This window comes from Chiloscyllium punctatum, chromosome 11, assembly GCF_047496795.1.
Source record: "Chiloscyllium punctatum isolate Juve2018m chromosome 11, sChiPun1.3, whole genome shotgun sequence".
Lineage (NCBI taxonomy): Eukaryota > Metazoa > Chordata > Chondrichthyes > Orectolobiformes > Hemiscylliidae > Chiloscyllium > Chiloscyllium punctatum.
In genome coordinates, this window is record NC_092749.1 from 19,201,574 (window position 1) to 19,220,107 (window position 18,534).

The 18,534-nt window shown below is 38.9% G+C and overlaps 1 protein-coding gene across 2 annotated transcripts in view; it reads right to left on the reverse strand.

Moving 5' to 3' along the window:
• Positions 1-18,534, reverse strand: part of ttc13 (tetratricopeptide repeat domain 13) — a 63,028-nt gene that overhangs the window by 14,031 nt on the left and 30,463 nt on the right. The window contains exons 11-18 of one of the 2 annotated variants that reach the window (XM_072580405.1): positions 15,928-16,102; positions 11,756-11,912; positions 10,584-10,714; positions 8,526-8,658; positions 6,451-6,543; positions 4,212-4,295; positions 1,963-2,047; positions 374-483 (exon numbers count right to left, since the gene is read on the reverse strand). In XM_072580405.1, the coding sequence (XP_072436506.1) occupies positions 374-483; positions 1,963-2,047; positions 4,212-4,295; positions 6,451-6,543; positions 8,526-8,658; positions 10,584-10,714; positions 11,756-11,912; positions 15,928-16,102 (968 nt within the window). The remainder of the gene's footprint in view (positions 1-373; positions 484-1,962; positions 2,048-4,211; positions 4,296-6,450; positions 6,544-8,525; positions 8,659-10,583; positions 10,715-11,755; positions 11,913-15,927; positions 16,103-18,534) is intronic. The other variant, XM_072580406.1, reaches the window with a different exon arrangement.

Consider the following 18,534-nt stretch of genomic DNA (forward strand, 5'->3'; position numbering starts at 1 on the left):
TCATGCCAATCTGTGAAGAACTTAGGAGAGTACTGCACATTAAGAACTGGGTTAAGACTGGCCAAAAACATGTTACTGACAGAAAAGTATGGGCCATTTCTCCACCAGTCCAGCTGCATTTATTTAACCCAGGTCTCAATGGCTCACTCCTTTAATCACTAAGACATTGCTCAGAGATGACAAAATGCCATTTATTCCATCAAAGATTATTCATCTAATACACGAACTCTTCCATCTTATTGTATCATTGTCCTTTTGATATCTTTATTTTCTTGCCTTATGTCTTTATAGTCAGGTTATTCCTATTCAATGACAATTACAAGTTGAACCAAAGTCAAACCTTAGTTATCGAACTGCGTAGTGGTCAACCTACCTGTCACCTGTTATTGTGATGGTGAATCCATCATACTCTTTCCCTTGATGTTTTAAACTGGGTACTTTTGTGTTTACAGTGAACCCATCCCGGGTTTTGCTGTTGAACTGCTTCCAAACAAAGAAAATAATGAAAATTACCCATGGTAATTTTAACAAATTGCCCCTAAAATTTACAAATCTGTATCTTCCAAGGAATTCCTTCCCTCCTCCCCAGTAAACTCCACGTCAGAAGTACTAAGTTGTCCGCACGGTAACCATTTTCATCATTCAATATCATAATAGCTCATGTTCTAGCTCAACTTCACTTTCTCACCTGCTCCCCAAATCCAATGACACCAAACATCTATATTGATATTGGACTCAAGAATACTCAATGATGGAACAATCACAACCCTCTGGGGCAGGTGATTCCAAAGATTCACAACCCTAAGCAAAGAAATTTCTCTGCTCAGTCTGAAATGATTGATCCTTACTTCTGAAACTATGTCCCCTTTCAAATATATGTTTACATTCTCATACAAAGAACCTTAAATACACTAGACATTGGTTACCAAAAGGACAAAGCTCCCAGTACCTCATGCAGTGAATTCCAATGTCTAGCATGGTACTGAATCACATGAATTTGTCACACTGCTGTAGCATGTTCACACAAGTGTTACGAGTTGATCAAACCATGTTGACACATTAAAGATTTACAGAAGAGGCAATGGTGTATCAAAAAATAGACTATTTCCATACTCTATGATGCTGTTTGGCAAAACTTTAGCAAATAATAAAGCTTCATCTCCTCACAATTTGAGATTACTGGAAAGACAATTCTTTAAGAATCTCCCTGGACTATCAACTAATACAAATTAGAAATGTAATGTTTTCTCTTCACCCTCATTTGATCTAACTTCTGTACCCAAATTACCAATTTTGAGGGTTTTTTTTTTAAAAGTTAGGAAAAGGCAGAAAAAAATTTAATGATATCAGGTAGGTGCCAATTCAGGTAGGTCACTGTGCTAAGTTAAGAGTTGAATTTATACTGGTGTTGTCCCATTTTCAGATTCTAGAACACGAGCATTTACACTACCAAATCTACTTATACATTGCTTAAGAAGAACAGTTTGTGAAGTTTTTCACCTTGCTCTCATCAAGACATTCACATGAAATACCAAGTTAAAATGGGAACAATATTTTATCTCGTATGAGAAAATCTGGTATCTGGTTGGCAAGTGAATTGAAAATTGTAGTACATTGGTATTTTTGCAAATATCCTTAAGTACCAAACTGACATGTTTTTTTTCAGCAATACTCAAATTCTGTCCTGCCAAATGACTACTTGGAAATCCAGCTCCCTTATCCCAACAGCAGACTCATAGGTCCTGCTGTATCTAAACATTTGCGCTCTCAGATACGATTCATGAAATCTGATAGGGTCAGCAGCATCCAGTATTAAATCATCACTCATCTTGCCTGCAGAGGTTCATTCAAACCCAGTTGGAACTGAAATGCAATCTTAAAATCAATTAGTGACACCAGCTCTGAAACAATAATAAAATTATACTTTCATAATGTGAAAAAGTGTTTCTTTGGTGAATTTACTTTCATAATTGGAAGGAGGTCTTCAATTTTTTTCACTTTCTCCAGGGCATCTCTCACTTCAGGAAGACCTTTGGGATTATTAGCACTGGAGGAGAGGAGGGAAAGGTTACTTTCATTTTTAGAAAGGTCTCTTAATTATAAATGAAGTCATCTATATCTCATTTCTCATATCTTTTCATAATAAAATGTGAAAAACTACAAGCATACAAAATTACAGAACAGGGAAAGACTACCTGGTCCATCAATCCTGTCACATACCATTTGAGCAAACATCCAGAATAAAAACTTCATCCCTTGCTTCTTATTACTGTCAAGTCTCCAGCTTACAGGAAGCTTGTGTTATGATTGGGAAGTTTTTTTTGAGAATGATAATGCAACGGGATTGTCTCTCTAATTCCAAGTAGGAAAAAAATAATAAAGTCATGTGATGCTCTTCAAGATCTGCCTGACATCAAGCCTAGGTGCCTTGTTACCACAAATACAGAGAGGACAAGGGAAAGACCTGCTGGGAGAAAAGTATAAAACACACACATCTGTCAATAAAAATGAACCCAACTGGACTAACTGTGGATGGTATTTCAATCTTCAAGTATTTTCCTTTTTTGGCCAAAAAAAGAAAAAGATTCAAAAGGCTGCCACTACACGGTCAGCAGACAGAATACAGCTGAGAGTTCTCTCTGACTCACCAAACAGAAATTCAGGAGAAGAGACCGTCTCTGGTCAAAGAGATGCAACCCATGGAATCACAAAGATATATCCTGGCATTGCTTGGGAGGGTAGAGGAGAACCAATCTCCAGAGCAGAACCTACTGCTACTATTTGGTTTGGGACTCCTCCTCTTCTTAGAAGTGCCTTCTGATAATCATTTGACACTAGAACTTTGCAAATTGTGAAAAAGTGCACTCTTGGAAAGCTGGGAGTGATGATGATATCCTGTAGAATAAAGGCTGTGGGATACAACTTGGGCACAAAATGTTCAATTGTGTTATAAGTGGAAATATCTTTTCTGTTGTTGATAGTGTTAGTTGCCTACTAAATAGCATTAGTCAATTTTGCTTTTAGTTTGTTTGTTGCAGTAAAAATCTTAAAATCACTCTGAGTGATCCTCTTAGTCAACCGCAAGGAATTAAAATCTCTTACCTAGTTATCGCTCTTCACAGGAATTCTAACAGGAATTTGAAATTGCTGCCCTAACCCCTCCAATGCTTTCAAAAGTGGTCAAAATAAATAAGCATTGAATAGAGTTGCCATTCAACATATTGCACTGTGAATAGAAACAGGGATCTTGATCAGATGGGCCAATGGGCTGAGCAGTGGCAGATGGAGTTTAATTTGGATAAATGAGGTGCTGCATTTAGAAAACCAAATTAGAGCAGGACTTATACACTTAATAAGGTCCTGGGGAGTGTTGCTGAGCAAAGAGAACTTGAAGTGCAGATTCATCATTCCATGAAAGTGGAGTCACAGGTAGATGGGATAGTGAAGGAGGTGTTTGGTATGTTTTCCTTTATTGGTCAGAGTATTGAGTTTAGCAGTTAAGGTTATGTTGCGGCTGTGCAGGACTTTGGTTGGGCTACTGTTGGAATATTGCATGCAATTCTGGTCTCCTTCCTATTGGAAGGATGTTGTGAAACTTGAAAGGGTTCCGAAAAGATTTACAAGGATATTGCCAGGGTTGGAGGATTTGAGCTATAGGGAGAGGCTGAATAGGCTGGGGCTGTTTGCCCTGGAGGCCGAGGGGTGACCTTATAGAGGATTATAAAATCATGAGGGGCATGGGTAGGGTAAATAGACAAAGTATTTTCCCTAGGATGGGCAAGTCCAGAACTAGAGGGCATAGGTTTAAAGTGAGAGGGGAAAGATATAAAAGGGAGCTGGAGCAAATTTTTCATGCGGAGGTTGGTGTGTGTATTGAATGAGCTGTCAGAGGAAGTGGTGAAGGCTGGTACAGCATTTAAAAAGGCATCTGGATGGGGATATGAATAGGAAGGGATAGGGAAATTATGGGCCAAGTGCTGGCAAATGGGACTAGATTTGGTTGGGATGGACGAGTTGGACTGAAGGGTCTGTTTCTATGCTGTACATTTGACTTTATGACTCTATCCAGTGTAGTTGCAAATCTCTTCAAATGCACAGTATTTTTGAAATGTGGATGTTAAAGTCGTTCCTTTGATTAAAGGGTAACATGGCATGGAAGGTTAGCAGACAATTCAAATTGTCCAGCAAGACTTAAAAAAAAAGTGAATTACCCATGATAAACAAGAATTCTGTCTTTAATAAAGTTCAGTATTTTGTCGAAATATGCCAAGTATCGCATGTTAATTATTTGACCCCTAAGGAAGAGAGAACATAATTATTCACTGTTGATAGGATTAGGATTAACAGAATACAAGAGATTCAAAACTTCAGCTGAGGGTGTATAAAACCAGTAAACAGAAAAATACATCAAATCCATATGTTAAGAGGACCAGTAGGAGGAAATCACTTTATGCAAAAGTAAGCTGAGAGGGCAAGAAGATCTGCTCCCATTGTTTGGTGTACACATAGTACACTTATCTTAAATTTTCTCTACCTCTGCCTGATTAACATTAATTCCATCTCATCCCAAATCTGCCATACTGTAATGGAGCGTCATAGCAGCAAAACTGTGCTCTATCAATGGTGCAAGCTGATTAATATCAATCATTTAGGGATTTGTACTTTCATGGGTCATATAGGTGTATACACTTCACACAATTTTAAATCAATGCCCCTATTCTCAGGCACAGAGTTGTGGTTGCTGGTCCTCACTGATCTTGACATTCAGATTTAGGACTTACCCCTCCCAGACAACTGCACTAACAACTATTTCCAAACCTTCAGGCTCACATAACTTAAACAAACAACAAACAAGAAAAATCAGTCAATAACACCAAATAGACTTGGCTTCAATGGTCATACTGTGGACTGTATGTGACCCAAATGGCAGAGTCAGGAGACTTTGCTTTAGTGAACACAGATGCTACAGCAACAGATGGCTCAAAGAATGAATGTTTCTTCTCCAAGAACAATAATACATCACCCCCTCTTCCCATCAGCTCCTCCAACACAAACATACAAGATTAATAAATTAAGGCAAAACTGGGAGAGAAGGTAAATATACTATAAGTCAACCCATTTCTGAACCAACAAAAAGCAGCAATATGCAAAGTTTCAACAGTTAACATCTCTCCACACCAATGTTCCCATTGTCAACTCCATTCTCCTGCTGCACAGACCTCAGAGGAATATTCCAAAGTCCCGAAATTCACTAAAAACAAAGAACAAAACAGCACAGGAGCAGGCCCTTCAGTCCTCCAAGCCTGTACCAACATATTTTCACGTCCCACGCTAAAACTGCCTTCACTTACAAACTCATATCCCTCTATTCCCTTCCTATTCATGTATTCGGCTAGGCGTTTCTTGAATACTGCTGTTGTGTCTGCTTCCACCAGCTCCTCTGGCAGGGCATTCCAGGCACACACTACCCTTGGTGTGAAAAACTTGTCTTGCACATCTTCTTTTAAACATTGCCCCTGCACCTTCAACCCGGGTCCCTTAGTAATTGACTGCTCCACCCTGGGAAAAGCCTCATACTTTCCACCCTATCCATGCCATTCATAATCTTGTGAACTTCTATCAGGTCGCCACTGAACCTCCTGTGTTTCAGTGAAAACAAGCCCAGTCTATCCAACCTTACTTCATTGCTAAAATCCCCTATACAAGGCAACATCCTGGATAACCTTTTCTGTACCCTCTCCAAAGCATTGGCATCCCTCTGGCAATGTCGTGACCAGAACTATATACAATAAGTGAAGCATCATAGAAGAAAAATGGCACTCCCCAAGTGTATACTCAGGGTAAAGCATTGACCTTGGCTTAACAGTAACACTCGCATTTGAGTCAGAAGATTGAGAAGATTATGTCCTAATCCAGAGGCTGTTCCATTTTTGAAGGTGGTACCTTTTGGATGTGACGCAGACCGAAATCTCAGCTGCCTTGTCAGGAGGGTCTCAAAGTGCTGAGCACCTCCCTTTGGTATAATGGCCAGCATTTATCTTCAACAAATATCACCAACAGTCTGGTCATTTGTTTTACTGCTATTTTGGAAACTTGCGGTGCTCAGATTGACTACACCTTCCCGGCACAACTCCAAAATACCTAATTGGCTGTGAAGCATTTTGGTACATCTTAAGGTGTTGCATGGAACTATATCAATGCAAGTTTTTCTGCAGGATCTCCATGAATGGGAAACCTTTTTATTGTTAAACCAAGTGGTCTTTGCTTTAACCTTACATGCCAGCATGGGTGAGGATGAGGTCAGGGTGAGGAAGTAAATTTTCATTTGGAAAATAAAACCAAAATAGGTTACAGAAAATGAAATGAATTAGTAATTCTCAAAAGCAGAGTTCAAAACTTCCATGATTTGAAGCAATCGATTTCAGTTGTTTTGTCAAACTTTAGGTGTACCTGATGAGGTTTATATGATTATTGAAGCCTCGGCTCAAACTCTGGGCTGGCATCTGGTCTAACCATAGTACTGGTTGATCAGGATCAGCAATTCTACAGTTAAACATAAAGAAAGAATTAAGTAACTTATACAAAAAAAAATCACTCCAGAAGTGAACTGCTTAGAAAAACTTGGTTTAACACTGCCAGTTTTGCTGGAGCTTTCTGTAGCGAGAATGAGGGCTAAATTAGCTAATGCTAGCAGCTACACCAGCAAAAGTTGGTTTCTCTTCGTATAGATACAAAAATTCTATCCAATTGGCAATACAAATAAGGAACTGAAGAATTCCTAGCATGAACCAAGTATGACTTGGAGTTCAACATAACCTTAAAGTTGAAAGAAATTTAGGAAAAGACAGCATTAAAGCAACATTAGAAACAAATGAACCTGGTGATGGCAGTTACTTACTTACTTACCTTACAGTGAAATTAAATTATTCATCATCTCCTCCTGAAAACAATATGTGCTGCAATGCAAGGTAACATGAACATCAGTATTTTTGAAAAATATTCTTCATTTGAAAGGATGGGTAGTGTGCTATAGACGCCATGAGGATCATCACATCAAAGCTCAAACAGGTCCTCATCCACCATCGACAGGTTTTAACCTCTGGTATCACTCAGTAGCAATATGCAGCAGGAAGATAAGGAATGTTTTTCTGTATTTCTATAGTACCAATCAATTTACTGATGCCTTTCTTACTGAACCCGTGTAACTACCACACTTTCCACCTGCTAATATAGTGGATCACAAAGCAAGCTTTGGGAATTCTGGACTTTTTGGCTCAAACTAATATCCACAAACAGGTCATTGCAGAAACATCAGCAAAACCATTCTGCAGCTTTGTAGAATACCTTATCAGTGTGTTGTGAAGATGTGGATGTTCTGTACCTTTAAGAGAGTTAAAACCTGGTAGAGCTACCTGACATAGCACCAAGTGTTCTCAATAAGGTAACAATGTAACACTTGGTTGAAAGCTAAATTAGCTGGATGCCTGGAAATGACAAAACAGATTCAAATTAGGCTAATCAATTTAAATTATATCCCCCAAAAATACCAAATTCCAATCCATTTTGAATTTAGTATATTGACAATCTTAAATGCCAATAACACCATCTGATCCTTTGGGAGTATAAGACTGGGGAAAATTGAACAGTTGAGAGGAGAACTTCCCAGCTACCAGCATCTAAAAAGATGACCCGAGAAATAGCTCTCTTAAAGTTATCTTTATCAATTAGTAACCTTTGAAGCAGAATCCCTAAGAAGAAAAGACAACCCAGGAAGATCCAAATAGAAGAACCGAAAGCTGCCTGGTTTTGAGATAAAAAGTTTCGTTTTTGTAAATCTTAATTGGGAGTTTTATCGGATTAGTATAGTGGAAGGGCAAGGTAAGTGATAGGTTACAGGACGGAGTTGTAAATAGTTGATGGTTAATTATTCTCTGTTATACTTTAAGAAATAAAGTTGTTAATTTTTACTTTAAATAGTTCTTGGCCTATCGAACTTTCACAGGTTACTACATGGGATAAGTCTTTTCTGTTTTGCTGGTTTTAAATTAAGCAGGAGAGTTTACCCTATGTCGTAACAAGTGGGGAACATTGAGGGAATTTTGTATTCATTTTGGCAAATCTTATTTTCAAAACCTCTAAAAGTGCACTTATCCAAGATACAATCCAAATTCTGGCCTTATTGCTGCAAGCAGCACAGCACTGAAAAAAGGCTAAAAGGTAGTTTTCCTTAGACAAACCAACAGAATTTCTATTTTCATCATTGTTGGCAATGTCAAAGGATGGCATTTGTATTATGAATTGTGATATTTCGTGCCAAAATTGATCAACATCCTGAAAACAGGTCACTAAATTCAGTTATTGCATTCCTCTTTAGATTTTAAGATGGTTCACAGCTATAATTATTCAATTACAGTTTTGTTTTGTTACAGGAATTTAGAAAATACTAAATTATGCTGCGGTTGAATGGATTACATGGGTTTAAGTCCTTTTTCAGTTGGAATCCTTTCACCACTTTATACCATTACCTTCTCCATTTCACAGCAATATCAAACATGTCCTTCCACTGCATGAGTCTGGTTTTGCCACTCACACGAATTTTTGAATTTGACCACGCTCGTTGCACAACCTGCATAATTTCTAATGTTGCTAGCCCCATAGCTGCAGAGACACAAGAAGAGTTGTAAATTAAAACAAAATATTTTCTGCTACAAATACTAATATAGGTTTGTTCAATTGTGTGTTTTATTCCTTAGCTCTAAACCCTACTCTGCTATGTACCTTTCACACATGAAATTAACATTTTAACATTATTCACTGATGGGATCGCCAGATGGTGCAGCATTATTTTCCTTTTCCATTCAGACGCATTGGTAACTGTTGGCAACTCTAACTGTAGAAGCCCTAACATTAAAGCTTGATTTTAGTGCCTCATTTATACATTTTAACAATGATTATTTTCAAGCAATTAGGAATCCAATGATTTCTTTCACCCCAACTCCTTTGTCCAGAGGCACAAATGCAGTTACCCAACTTGGAGATGAGCTAATGTGTGAAAAATGGATCCAATCTGGGAGCACAGATGAAATTCACCGTGTATTCCCATTATATTGTGATGGGTTTCAGTGATTTGCGATGCAACAATAAGAAAAACTTCTGCTGTCACAACAACATTCAAAAGGTGTATGTCCACTGTAAACTGTATAGAACAATCTAAGTACAGTAAACCAGAAATGATATATTCTCTCTGCTTTCATTTAATGGAGGATTATTAACCACACAGAATTAAAACACAGAACAAGTGAAGTTCAGAGGTCCAATGAGGAAAGAGTGAACGGGTTGGGCCCAAGTTCATTTTGGTTTAGAAGACCGACAGGCATAAAACATAAGGTCCTGAGGGAACGTGGCATAATAAATACTGAAAGGACGGTTTCTACATTAAGAGATTCTAGAACTGAAGGGATACATTTTAAAAATATGGAGTCTCCCACTGAAGCTTGAGATGAGGAGACTTTCTCTATCAAAAGGTTACTACCTTGTTGAACACTCCTCCGCATAGATGGAGGAGGTAGGGTCAGAATATTTTACGTCAGAGGTGGATAGATTCAGAGTCGAGTGTGTGGTACTGGAAAAGCCCAGGTCAGGCAGCATCCAAGGAGCACGAGAATCAACGTTTTGCGCATAAGCCCTTCATCAGGAATGAGCTGGTGGGCCGGGGAAGCTGAGAGATAAATGGGAGGGGGTGGGGTTGGTGGAGAAGGTGGCTGAGAATGTGATAGGTAGATGAACGTGGGGGAGAAGGTAAGAGGTCATTGATTTCATCGATTCTCCTGCTCCTCAGATGCTGCCTGACCTGCTGTGCTTTCCCAGCACCACACTTAACTCTGATCTCCAACACACTTAGTCCTCACCTTATCCTATTGGGATAGATTCATAACTGACAAGGGAGTAAAGGGCATTGAGGGGGTATTAGCAATGTGGAGTTGAGGTCAAAATCAGAATAGTCACAACTTATTGAATGGCGGAGCAGCCTGGAGGGGCCAAATGGCCTATTCAAGCTCTTTATAGAACATAGTAAATTTGCAACAAGAGTTTACAGTCAAATACAATATTAGCAGTACAGATTTTGCTTTTTCAAGGAATATCCAAGTTAAGTGAAAACTTGCTGCAATGCTAATCCAACAAAGTATAGCTGAGCATTTTGAGTTTCTATCATTGAGTGCACCAACAAAAATGTTCTTTTATTGAGGGTTGTGAATCTTAGATATTAAATACTCAGCGAATTGCGGACACTGACTATTTTAGATCTACTCAAGACTGAAACCAAAGGGTACTTTGGGAATTAAGGATTATGGAGATAATATGGGAAGGTGGACTTGATGATGATGATCAGCTATGATTTTGTTGAGCTGCTCAACAGCTCAAAGCACGAAAAATAACAGCTCCAATTGCTGATGTTAAAATGGTCACAAAATCTTCCATGGCCAGGAGCAGATTCAAGTACTCAACTGGGATGCAACATGGCTCAAAATGCACACCAGAACATTCTGAAAACATTTGCTCAGTCTGGGCATCTTGCAGCTTACCTCTGTGTATCCTTTTATTTGGAAGAAAACCAGGTGTGTCATACTGCATCAGAGAACCCAAGCGATCTGCAGTGCAAATTAGCTCTTGGACTTCGACATTGTAGCTTTCAAAGTTCTGAGGTAGGACATCCCTAAGATTAAAAAATATTTCCAATCAAACTTAGTTTATGCAAGAGTACAAAAGTACAATATTCAAAATAGATGATTTGTCTAGCACCACAGACTGATACAATTTGAAGGGAAATCTAACTTTCTTTTCTCACAACCCAAAATACTTACCCTCTGTTCACCTCACTAAAATACTAACAGCATTCCAAAGAACCAGTCACAAGATACACTCAATTTTTCCTTTTATAAATTTGGATGCCAACATCATTTGTTATTTAATTCAATAACAAATTGAAACCAAGTTAGAATTTGGTTAGAAACCAAGTTCTCTGGATTGACGTAACTTAATTCTGGAGAAAGTGAGGACTGCAGATGCTGAAGATCAGAGTCGAGAGTGTGTTGCTGGGAAAGCACAGGTCAGGCAGCATCCTGCTCCTCGGGTGCTGCCTGACCTGCTGGACTTTCCCAGCAACACACACTCATAACTTAATTATGCACTAGTTAATTTCGTTAAGTAATCATGTGAAGTGCAAAATCTATTCTCAATGGACCGTGCGTAGGTTCTTCAGACTATATTTATCTTCCTAACTGCACGTCCTCAGTGCTCAGTTTCCAATTTTGCCATAACCAAATACTGAATGCCCATATCTTAATACCTTTGATATCATTTAATATTGCATTGAACATTTGATTCCATTCTTTGAAGAGTTTCTCTCTTGCAATAGATACCTACATTTACTTCAAGCGCCTTCATCCTGAAGCATCATACATACCCAACACAAGTGGCAAATAAAACAAAACAGCGGATGTGAGAGATCTAAACAAAAATAAACAAGTGAATGCTGGAGAAACTCAACAGGCCCACAGCATTTGTGGAGAAAGCAATAGAGCTAATGCTTCATTCGGGCATGACCCTTCTTCAAAACATGGTTCTGACAATCTGTTTCTCTCTCCACAGATACTGCTCGATCGGAGATGCTTCACTACTTCTCCGAATAAAAATCAAACTATGAAAGAAGATAATCAATGGCTTGACAATATTAGACAGCAGTGTTAAGACTCACTTTATGTGAGGTTGTAATCCTGGTTGTTCTTCATAGTCTTCTATAAGAAAGGGAAGATTCTTGGCCCAGTGATCCTTGAAATTTCCAGGAAGGTCAATGTCTATGTTATACTCCGTCACCGGCAGGTCAAGATGTGCATGTAAGTAACGTGAATATTCTAAAAAGGGTTAAGCAACAATGTGCAAAGTGCTTAGAATAGCATCCACATTTACTCAAGAGTATCTAAAATTCCAGTCCATTCATTACTACTGAATGAAGTCTCCAAAATGTTGTAAGTAGCTTTGCTGAAATGTTTGCGTGTAAGCCTCAAAATCTGTGTCACCCACACATGGAGCTGAACTGAGGTGATAACCTTGACAGCACATGTTGGAGTTCCAACACACTACAACATGCACACATTGAGGGACTGAACAGCTGCTTGCAGTGGCGAGCTAGCCTATGATTCTATGAATGAGTAGGTATTCACACAGGGCAGGATGAATTCAGCTGCATCGCTGTATTGAAAAAAATCAAATAGAAACTAAATATTAATTTTAAGGAGAAAGTGGCAAAAATCAGAGGCAATCACAGCTATGGTGAAACTGGTAGAGGCTCGATAGTTATCATCCTATAACTAAGATATAAAGGAAATCCACTAAGGTACCTCTTTTTGACAGCTATCAAACAATCCTCGTAGGGAATTAATGTGCCAATGCTCATACAAAAACAATGATAAAAAGGCAACTGACAGCTATGAAAATATGCTTTGAGAAGGAAATTGACAAAGTGCTTACAGAAACTATTAAGGAAGTAAAGAACCAGAATTGAGAAAAGCAGAAGGGCATAACATATGCAGTCAAAATTAACATTAGCAGCTTCTCTACACTGGAACCTAATTTATTGTCTGTAACTCAATGTTCAACTTCCAGCAAATAGTGATGGGTGAGGAATATTTGTAAATGAAACTAAAGACAGTTGCTTTTCTGCACATGATCAGCAGTTCGATAGAGAAACAGTAGTTAAACTGGTAGTCCATAACTTGACTCGTCCAGTTCCAAGAATCTTGTAAATTTTCTTCAGTTGTCAATCAAATTCTCTTTTGAAAGCAAGCATTGAATCTGCCTCCACCACACAGTGATGCTGCATTCCAGATTTTAACTACTTGCTGTGTTAAAAAAAAGTTTATGTTATTGCCCACATTTAATAGATTAAACAGATTAAATAGATCCCTGTTCATTCTCAAACCTTAAGCCACTGGAAATGTTTCTCTCTATGTACTTTGCCTAGACATCCTCATGAAGTAAATACCTCTGTCAAATCTCCTGGCAATCTCTCCTCTCCAAGTAGAACAGCCCAGCTTCTAGAAGTTCATCATCCCTGGAACCCTGACTTTTTTTGCATCTTCTCTAAAACGTTCACACCCTGCCTAAATTGTGATGCCAAGAATTGGACACAATATTCTAATTGAGGCTGAACCAGTGTTTTACAAAAGATTCCTCATGAAGCGCCTTCAATTTATGATGCCCAGGATTTCCTGTTAACCACTTTCTCCATCGGCCCTGCCCCTTCAGCTTTATCCCCATATTACAACTTTTCCTTCTTTTGCACAAACTTTAACTTTCTAGCAAGTCTGATACATGGAATTTCAACAAATTTCTTCAGGACATAGAACCTTACAGCGCAGTACAGGCACTTTGGCCCTCGATGTTGCGCCGCCCTGTCATATTAATCTGAAGCCCATCCCACCTACACTATTCCATGTATGTTCATATGCCTGTTCAATGACGAATTAGATGCACTTAAAGTTGGCGAATCTACTACCGTTGCAGGCAAAGCATTCCATACCCTTACTACTCTCCGAGTAAAGAAACTACCTCTGACATCTGTCTTATACCTATCTCCTCTCACTTTAAAGTTGTGTCCCCTCGTGTTTGCCATCCCCATACTTGGAAAAAGGCTCTCCCTGTCCACCCTATCCAACCCTCTGATTATCTTGTATGTCTCTATTAAGTCACCTCTCAACCACCTTCTCTCTAACGAGAACAGCCTCAAGGCCCTCAGCCTTTCCTTGTAAGACATTCCTTCCATACCAGGCAGCATCCTAGTAAATCTCCTCTGCACCCTTTCCAGAGCTTCCATATCCTTCTTATAATGCGGTAACCAGAACTATACACAATACTCCAAGTGTGGCCGTACCAGAGCTTTGTACAGCTGCAGCATAACCTCCTGGCTCCGGAACTCAATCCCTCTATTAATAAAGGCCAAAACACTGTATGCCTTCTCAACAACCCTGTCAATCTGGGTGGCAACTTTCAGGGATCTGTGTACATGGACACAGAGATCTCTCTGCTCATCTGCACTCCCAAGAATCTTACCATTAGCCCAGTACTTTGCATTCCGATTACTCTGTCCAAAGTGTATCAGCTCACACTTGTCCACATTAAACTCCACTTGCCACCTCTCAGCCCAGCTCTGCATCCTATCTATGTGTCTCTACAACCTACTACATCCTTCGTCACTATCCACAACTCCACCGACCTTAGTGTCGTTCGCAAATTTACTAACCCACCCTTCTAAGCCCTCATCCAGGTCATTTATAAAAGTGACGAACAGCAGTGGACCCAACACCGACCCTTGTGGTACGCCACTAGTAATTGGACACCAAGATGAACATGTTCCATCAACAACAACCCTCTGTTTTCTTTCATCAAGCCAATTACTGATCCAAACTGCTATGTCTCCCACAATCCCATTCACATATACCACATCAACCCTATTATCTCATCAAATAATCAAGTTAGTTAAACTAAACTGGTTTGTCTTCACCAATTTTTGTTGTTTTTCCTTCATTAATCCATAGTTGGTCCCCAAGAAATTGTCAATATTGCCTTTGGTTATCCTTTCCTTACCTTTGAGGTTAAATTGACTGTTCTATAGTTGCTGGGTTTATCCTTTTACTATTTGCTTAATAAAGGTGCGAGTGTTTGCTAATCTCCTAGCCCTCAATTCTACTGCCGTTTCCAAGAAGAATCAGAGGATTACAGACAGTGCCTCTTCAATTTCCATCGTCACTTCCCTCTGTATCAAGGTACGATTACATAACAACTTTGTATCCTGCCAGCCTTTCAAATACTAACTCGACCAATGTTTAGCCCATGTACTATCTCCTCCTTCACTATGACTTTGGCAATATCTTCTGCCTTGGTAAAGTACTTATCTTACCCTCATCCATTTGTAGATCACTCTTCTGATCCCTAATCAGCTGCACCCCTCCTCTTAAAATATTTTACTCTTCAATTGCCTATAGAAGACTTCTGGAATTTTTTTTAAGAAAAACTTTGCTCACGGAATGTGGCTATCATTGGCTAGGCCAGCACTTGTTATCCATCTCTCCTTGCAGAGGGGGCAGTTAGGAGTCAACCACATTAGGATCATATGTCATCCAGACTCCAATTATGATAGATCTCCTTCTCCAAAAGGATATTAGTGAATCTAATAGATTTGTACTGCAATCAAGTGGTTAGACAGTCATCATTAAGACAGTTTTAATTCCAGATTTTTCATCAAATCGAATTTCACTATCTTCCATGGTGGGATTCCAACTCGTCCCTCGAACATTAGCCTCAAGTTCTAGATTATTATATTACCACCATTCTACATTACCACCTCACCTCAAATCAATATCAGCTACCAGCTCCTTCTCATTTTCCTGCTGTCACTTACTTTCTTTCTCATTTTCTCCCCGAAGTATCTAAATGTAATTGAGAACCAGGTTAAATAATCAACCAGTCATCTGCAATAAGAGCCCTTTTTTGGTACCTCACTCTCCATTTCTTTCATCAACACTTTCAGACAATTGTGAAAGCACCAAAAAGTTCAAAAAAATGTTACACACCTATTTAAGAATTGGACTAGTGCTTTTCTTTAAAACATACAAACCTTCAGTAATTTGAATTATAATATATTTCCTAAGAACATTGTAACAAGCAAATTTTATAATGAAGAAGTGACATAACATTTAATGAATACAATGGATCTGATGGTTAAGCTACATTTCAAATGATTTACTTGGAATGAAAGATCTGTTCAGTATTCCCAATATGGTGGGAGAAATACATTCAAAATATCCGCAAGTACTTGTCAAAAAATATATCAGGAAAATTAGACTTAAAGCATAACAGAGCGCAACTCACCTCTGAGGTATTTCACTTTGAGAAACTCCGGACTTGCTTTCTGACCTGGAAGTGGGTCATTCAACATCACTTTAGTCTGAGCTTTAATTCCCTCATAAAACTGGCCCATAGCAACATGGCCCAGGCCTCTCATGTACTGGCAAACCTCATTGTATGGTTCCAACTGCAGGCACCCCTACATTTTTTTTGAAAAAAGGAAGCAAGCACATTTACTGAGTTACTTTCTCAAACTTCACAAATTCTGTGGTAGTATTTGCAGAAATAGATATTTAAACAATATTAAACTGATCCCTAGTTCTTTCTCAGTACTAACACAAATAATGGGCAGTAGCAGCATTGAGAACAGTGATAAATTGGTAAAATATGCAGAGGTGACATTAAAACCGAAGTCCTTCACTAAGAAGTTTGCAACACATGGCAAATTCAAGGCGTAAAGTAACAGTCATCCCCAGAGTGTATTTTTCAGTGAACATAATGTGCTTTGTAGAAGACTATAAAGGATAAGATTGTGCTGCAATTGGTCCAAAACAATGAGTGGGCACCTAAACATGCAGGCTGATCGAGTTCCAATATACATCAGTGAAGAAGCAAATTTGAGAAGGTCAATGGATGCAGTAGGTTGAAAAGCAGAAGGATGAACTGTAAGGAAAAGAAAATTAACCACTTTAAAAAACAAAATTTTTATAAAGACAAAAAAGCAGTTGAAAGAGAGAGGACTGTTAATAGACAATATGCTGGAATATGCATAAGACAAGAGGTAGATATGATGACACTATGGCTTTAGGAGGTGCATTTTGTTCTGGCTTTTTTTTAAACTGAAGGTTGAAACAGAGGTGATGAGCAGAATTCTCCAAAGCCAATAAAGAACACAGCTTGGGAGGCCTTGGGTTTTATTTTAAAGTTGGAACAACAGAAGTAGCCTGAATAGGTGGCATGAAACTCCCACAGAAACAAATTTCTTTTAAATTTTAGTCTTCAGCAGTTGCTGGTGTCTTGATGTGGAAGCTCTTATTCCTTTCTCTGTTACAGCTAAAAGCTGGGGATGTCTTCCTGCTGCTGGAATTGCATGTGAGATAATATATTTTACTGAATTTGTCTTTGCCAAGAGTGCGTTTAAGGGATGTTACTATATTCGAACAATTAATAAGCGGTGTATTATTTTGTGAAACATTGATAGTTATAGCCGTCATAGTTAAGCCAATTATTTTATTTTTATTTTGTCTATGTTTTTAAACTACAGTTAAAATAAAGTGTGTATCACTTAAAAGTTGAGGAGTTTGACTAATCAAATTGTATCTCGAAGGCAAAGCCTTACACGTAACTTTAAAATAAGGAAAAGTTAGGGTCTAAATCATCTTAACATATTTTGAGGGGATTTCATCTGGTCCATAACAATAGGTAGCAGTGAACTAAATCAATTAAAAATAGTACAAATCGATAAGATAGCTGGAGACAAATTAGGATTTTAGCAGCAAAACCAACAAATCCAATAGGAGATGTCTGAAGACAGGAGTGGGATCACATGCACACATAAATGACGGAGCTAGCCTTGGCCAATACGTCAAGGTGTGCATGTGCGCGCGTCCCTAATTGCCTACGAACTGTGTGTTTTGCTACATTCTTGAATTGTTGGCTGTGTGGTTTACATTGACCCTGGTATTGCTTGGAAGAGAATTTCATAATTTTGACTCGGAGAGTAAAGAAATGACAGAGGAGGAAAACGTGCTGTGGTAGTGTTCACATGCATCTACTGCCCTCATTCATCTTGGTTATAAAGGTCGTGAATGTGGGCAGTGTTACCAAAGGACCCTTGGCGAGTTGCTACATTGCGAATTGTAGATGTTACACACTGCTGCTCCTGTGCTTCAGGAGTGAAAGACGTTAAGATTATCAATGTGATGCCACCGGACAGACTGCTTTGCCCTGAAGGGCGTCAAACTTTTTTTTTGTGTTGTTGGAGATTCACTTATCCAGGCGATGGGAGACCATTCCATCATATGCATGCCTTACAGGTGGACAGACTCTGGGGAGTCAAGAGCCTAGTTACTTGCTCTGAATTCCCAACCTTCTGTATGCTTTTATAGGTGGAGTAATTATACAGCTGCTCTGGTTGTTTCTGATCACTGGTAGTCCCCATCAGGTTGAAAGTGGGCAATTCAGAAATAGCAATGCTATTCACTGTTATGTGGACATGATTAGGGCCTCTCTTGATGCAAGGTCTGTCTGGCACTTGTGCAGCCACTGTAGAGAACAACAAACTGCAATCATTAGATGCTGGAATGGTATGAAATCAATGTGATTAATAAAGAGATTAGGAGTGTTTGAAAGAACAGTAGACAGATCTTCACATTTAAAATATACAGCAATTCTTAGAAGAGAAGACACTTCACCCGTGCTTCAAACATAAACCAGATGTAGTATTACAGTCAGAAGATGAAACAGCATTCATGGTTCAAGAGATTCAAAGAAAGCTGAAATATGCAGTGTAAGCAACTGGTTAGACACATGAAATACCTGCAGTGGAATGAGAGGTTCCAGATTTGAAGCAGCATGGTTTTGGAGCAGCTTATTGAAATGGGAGTTGACAAACATAGAAACTGATACAAT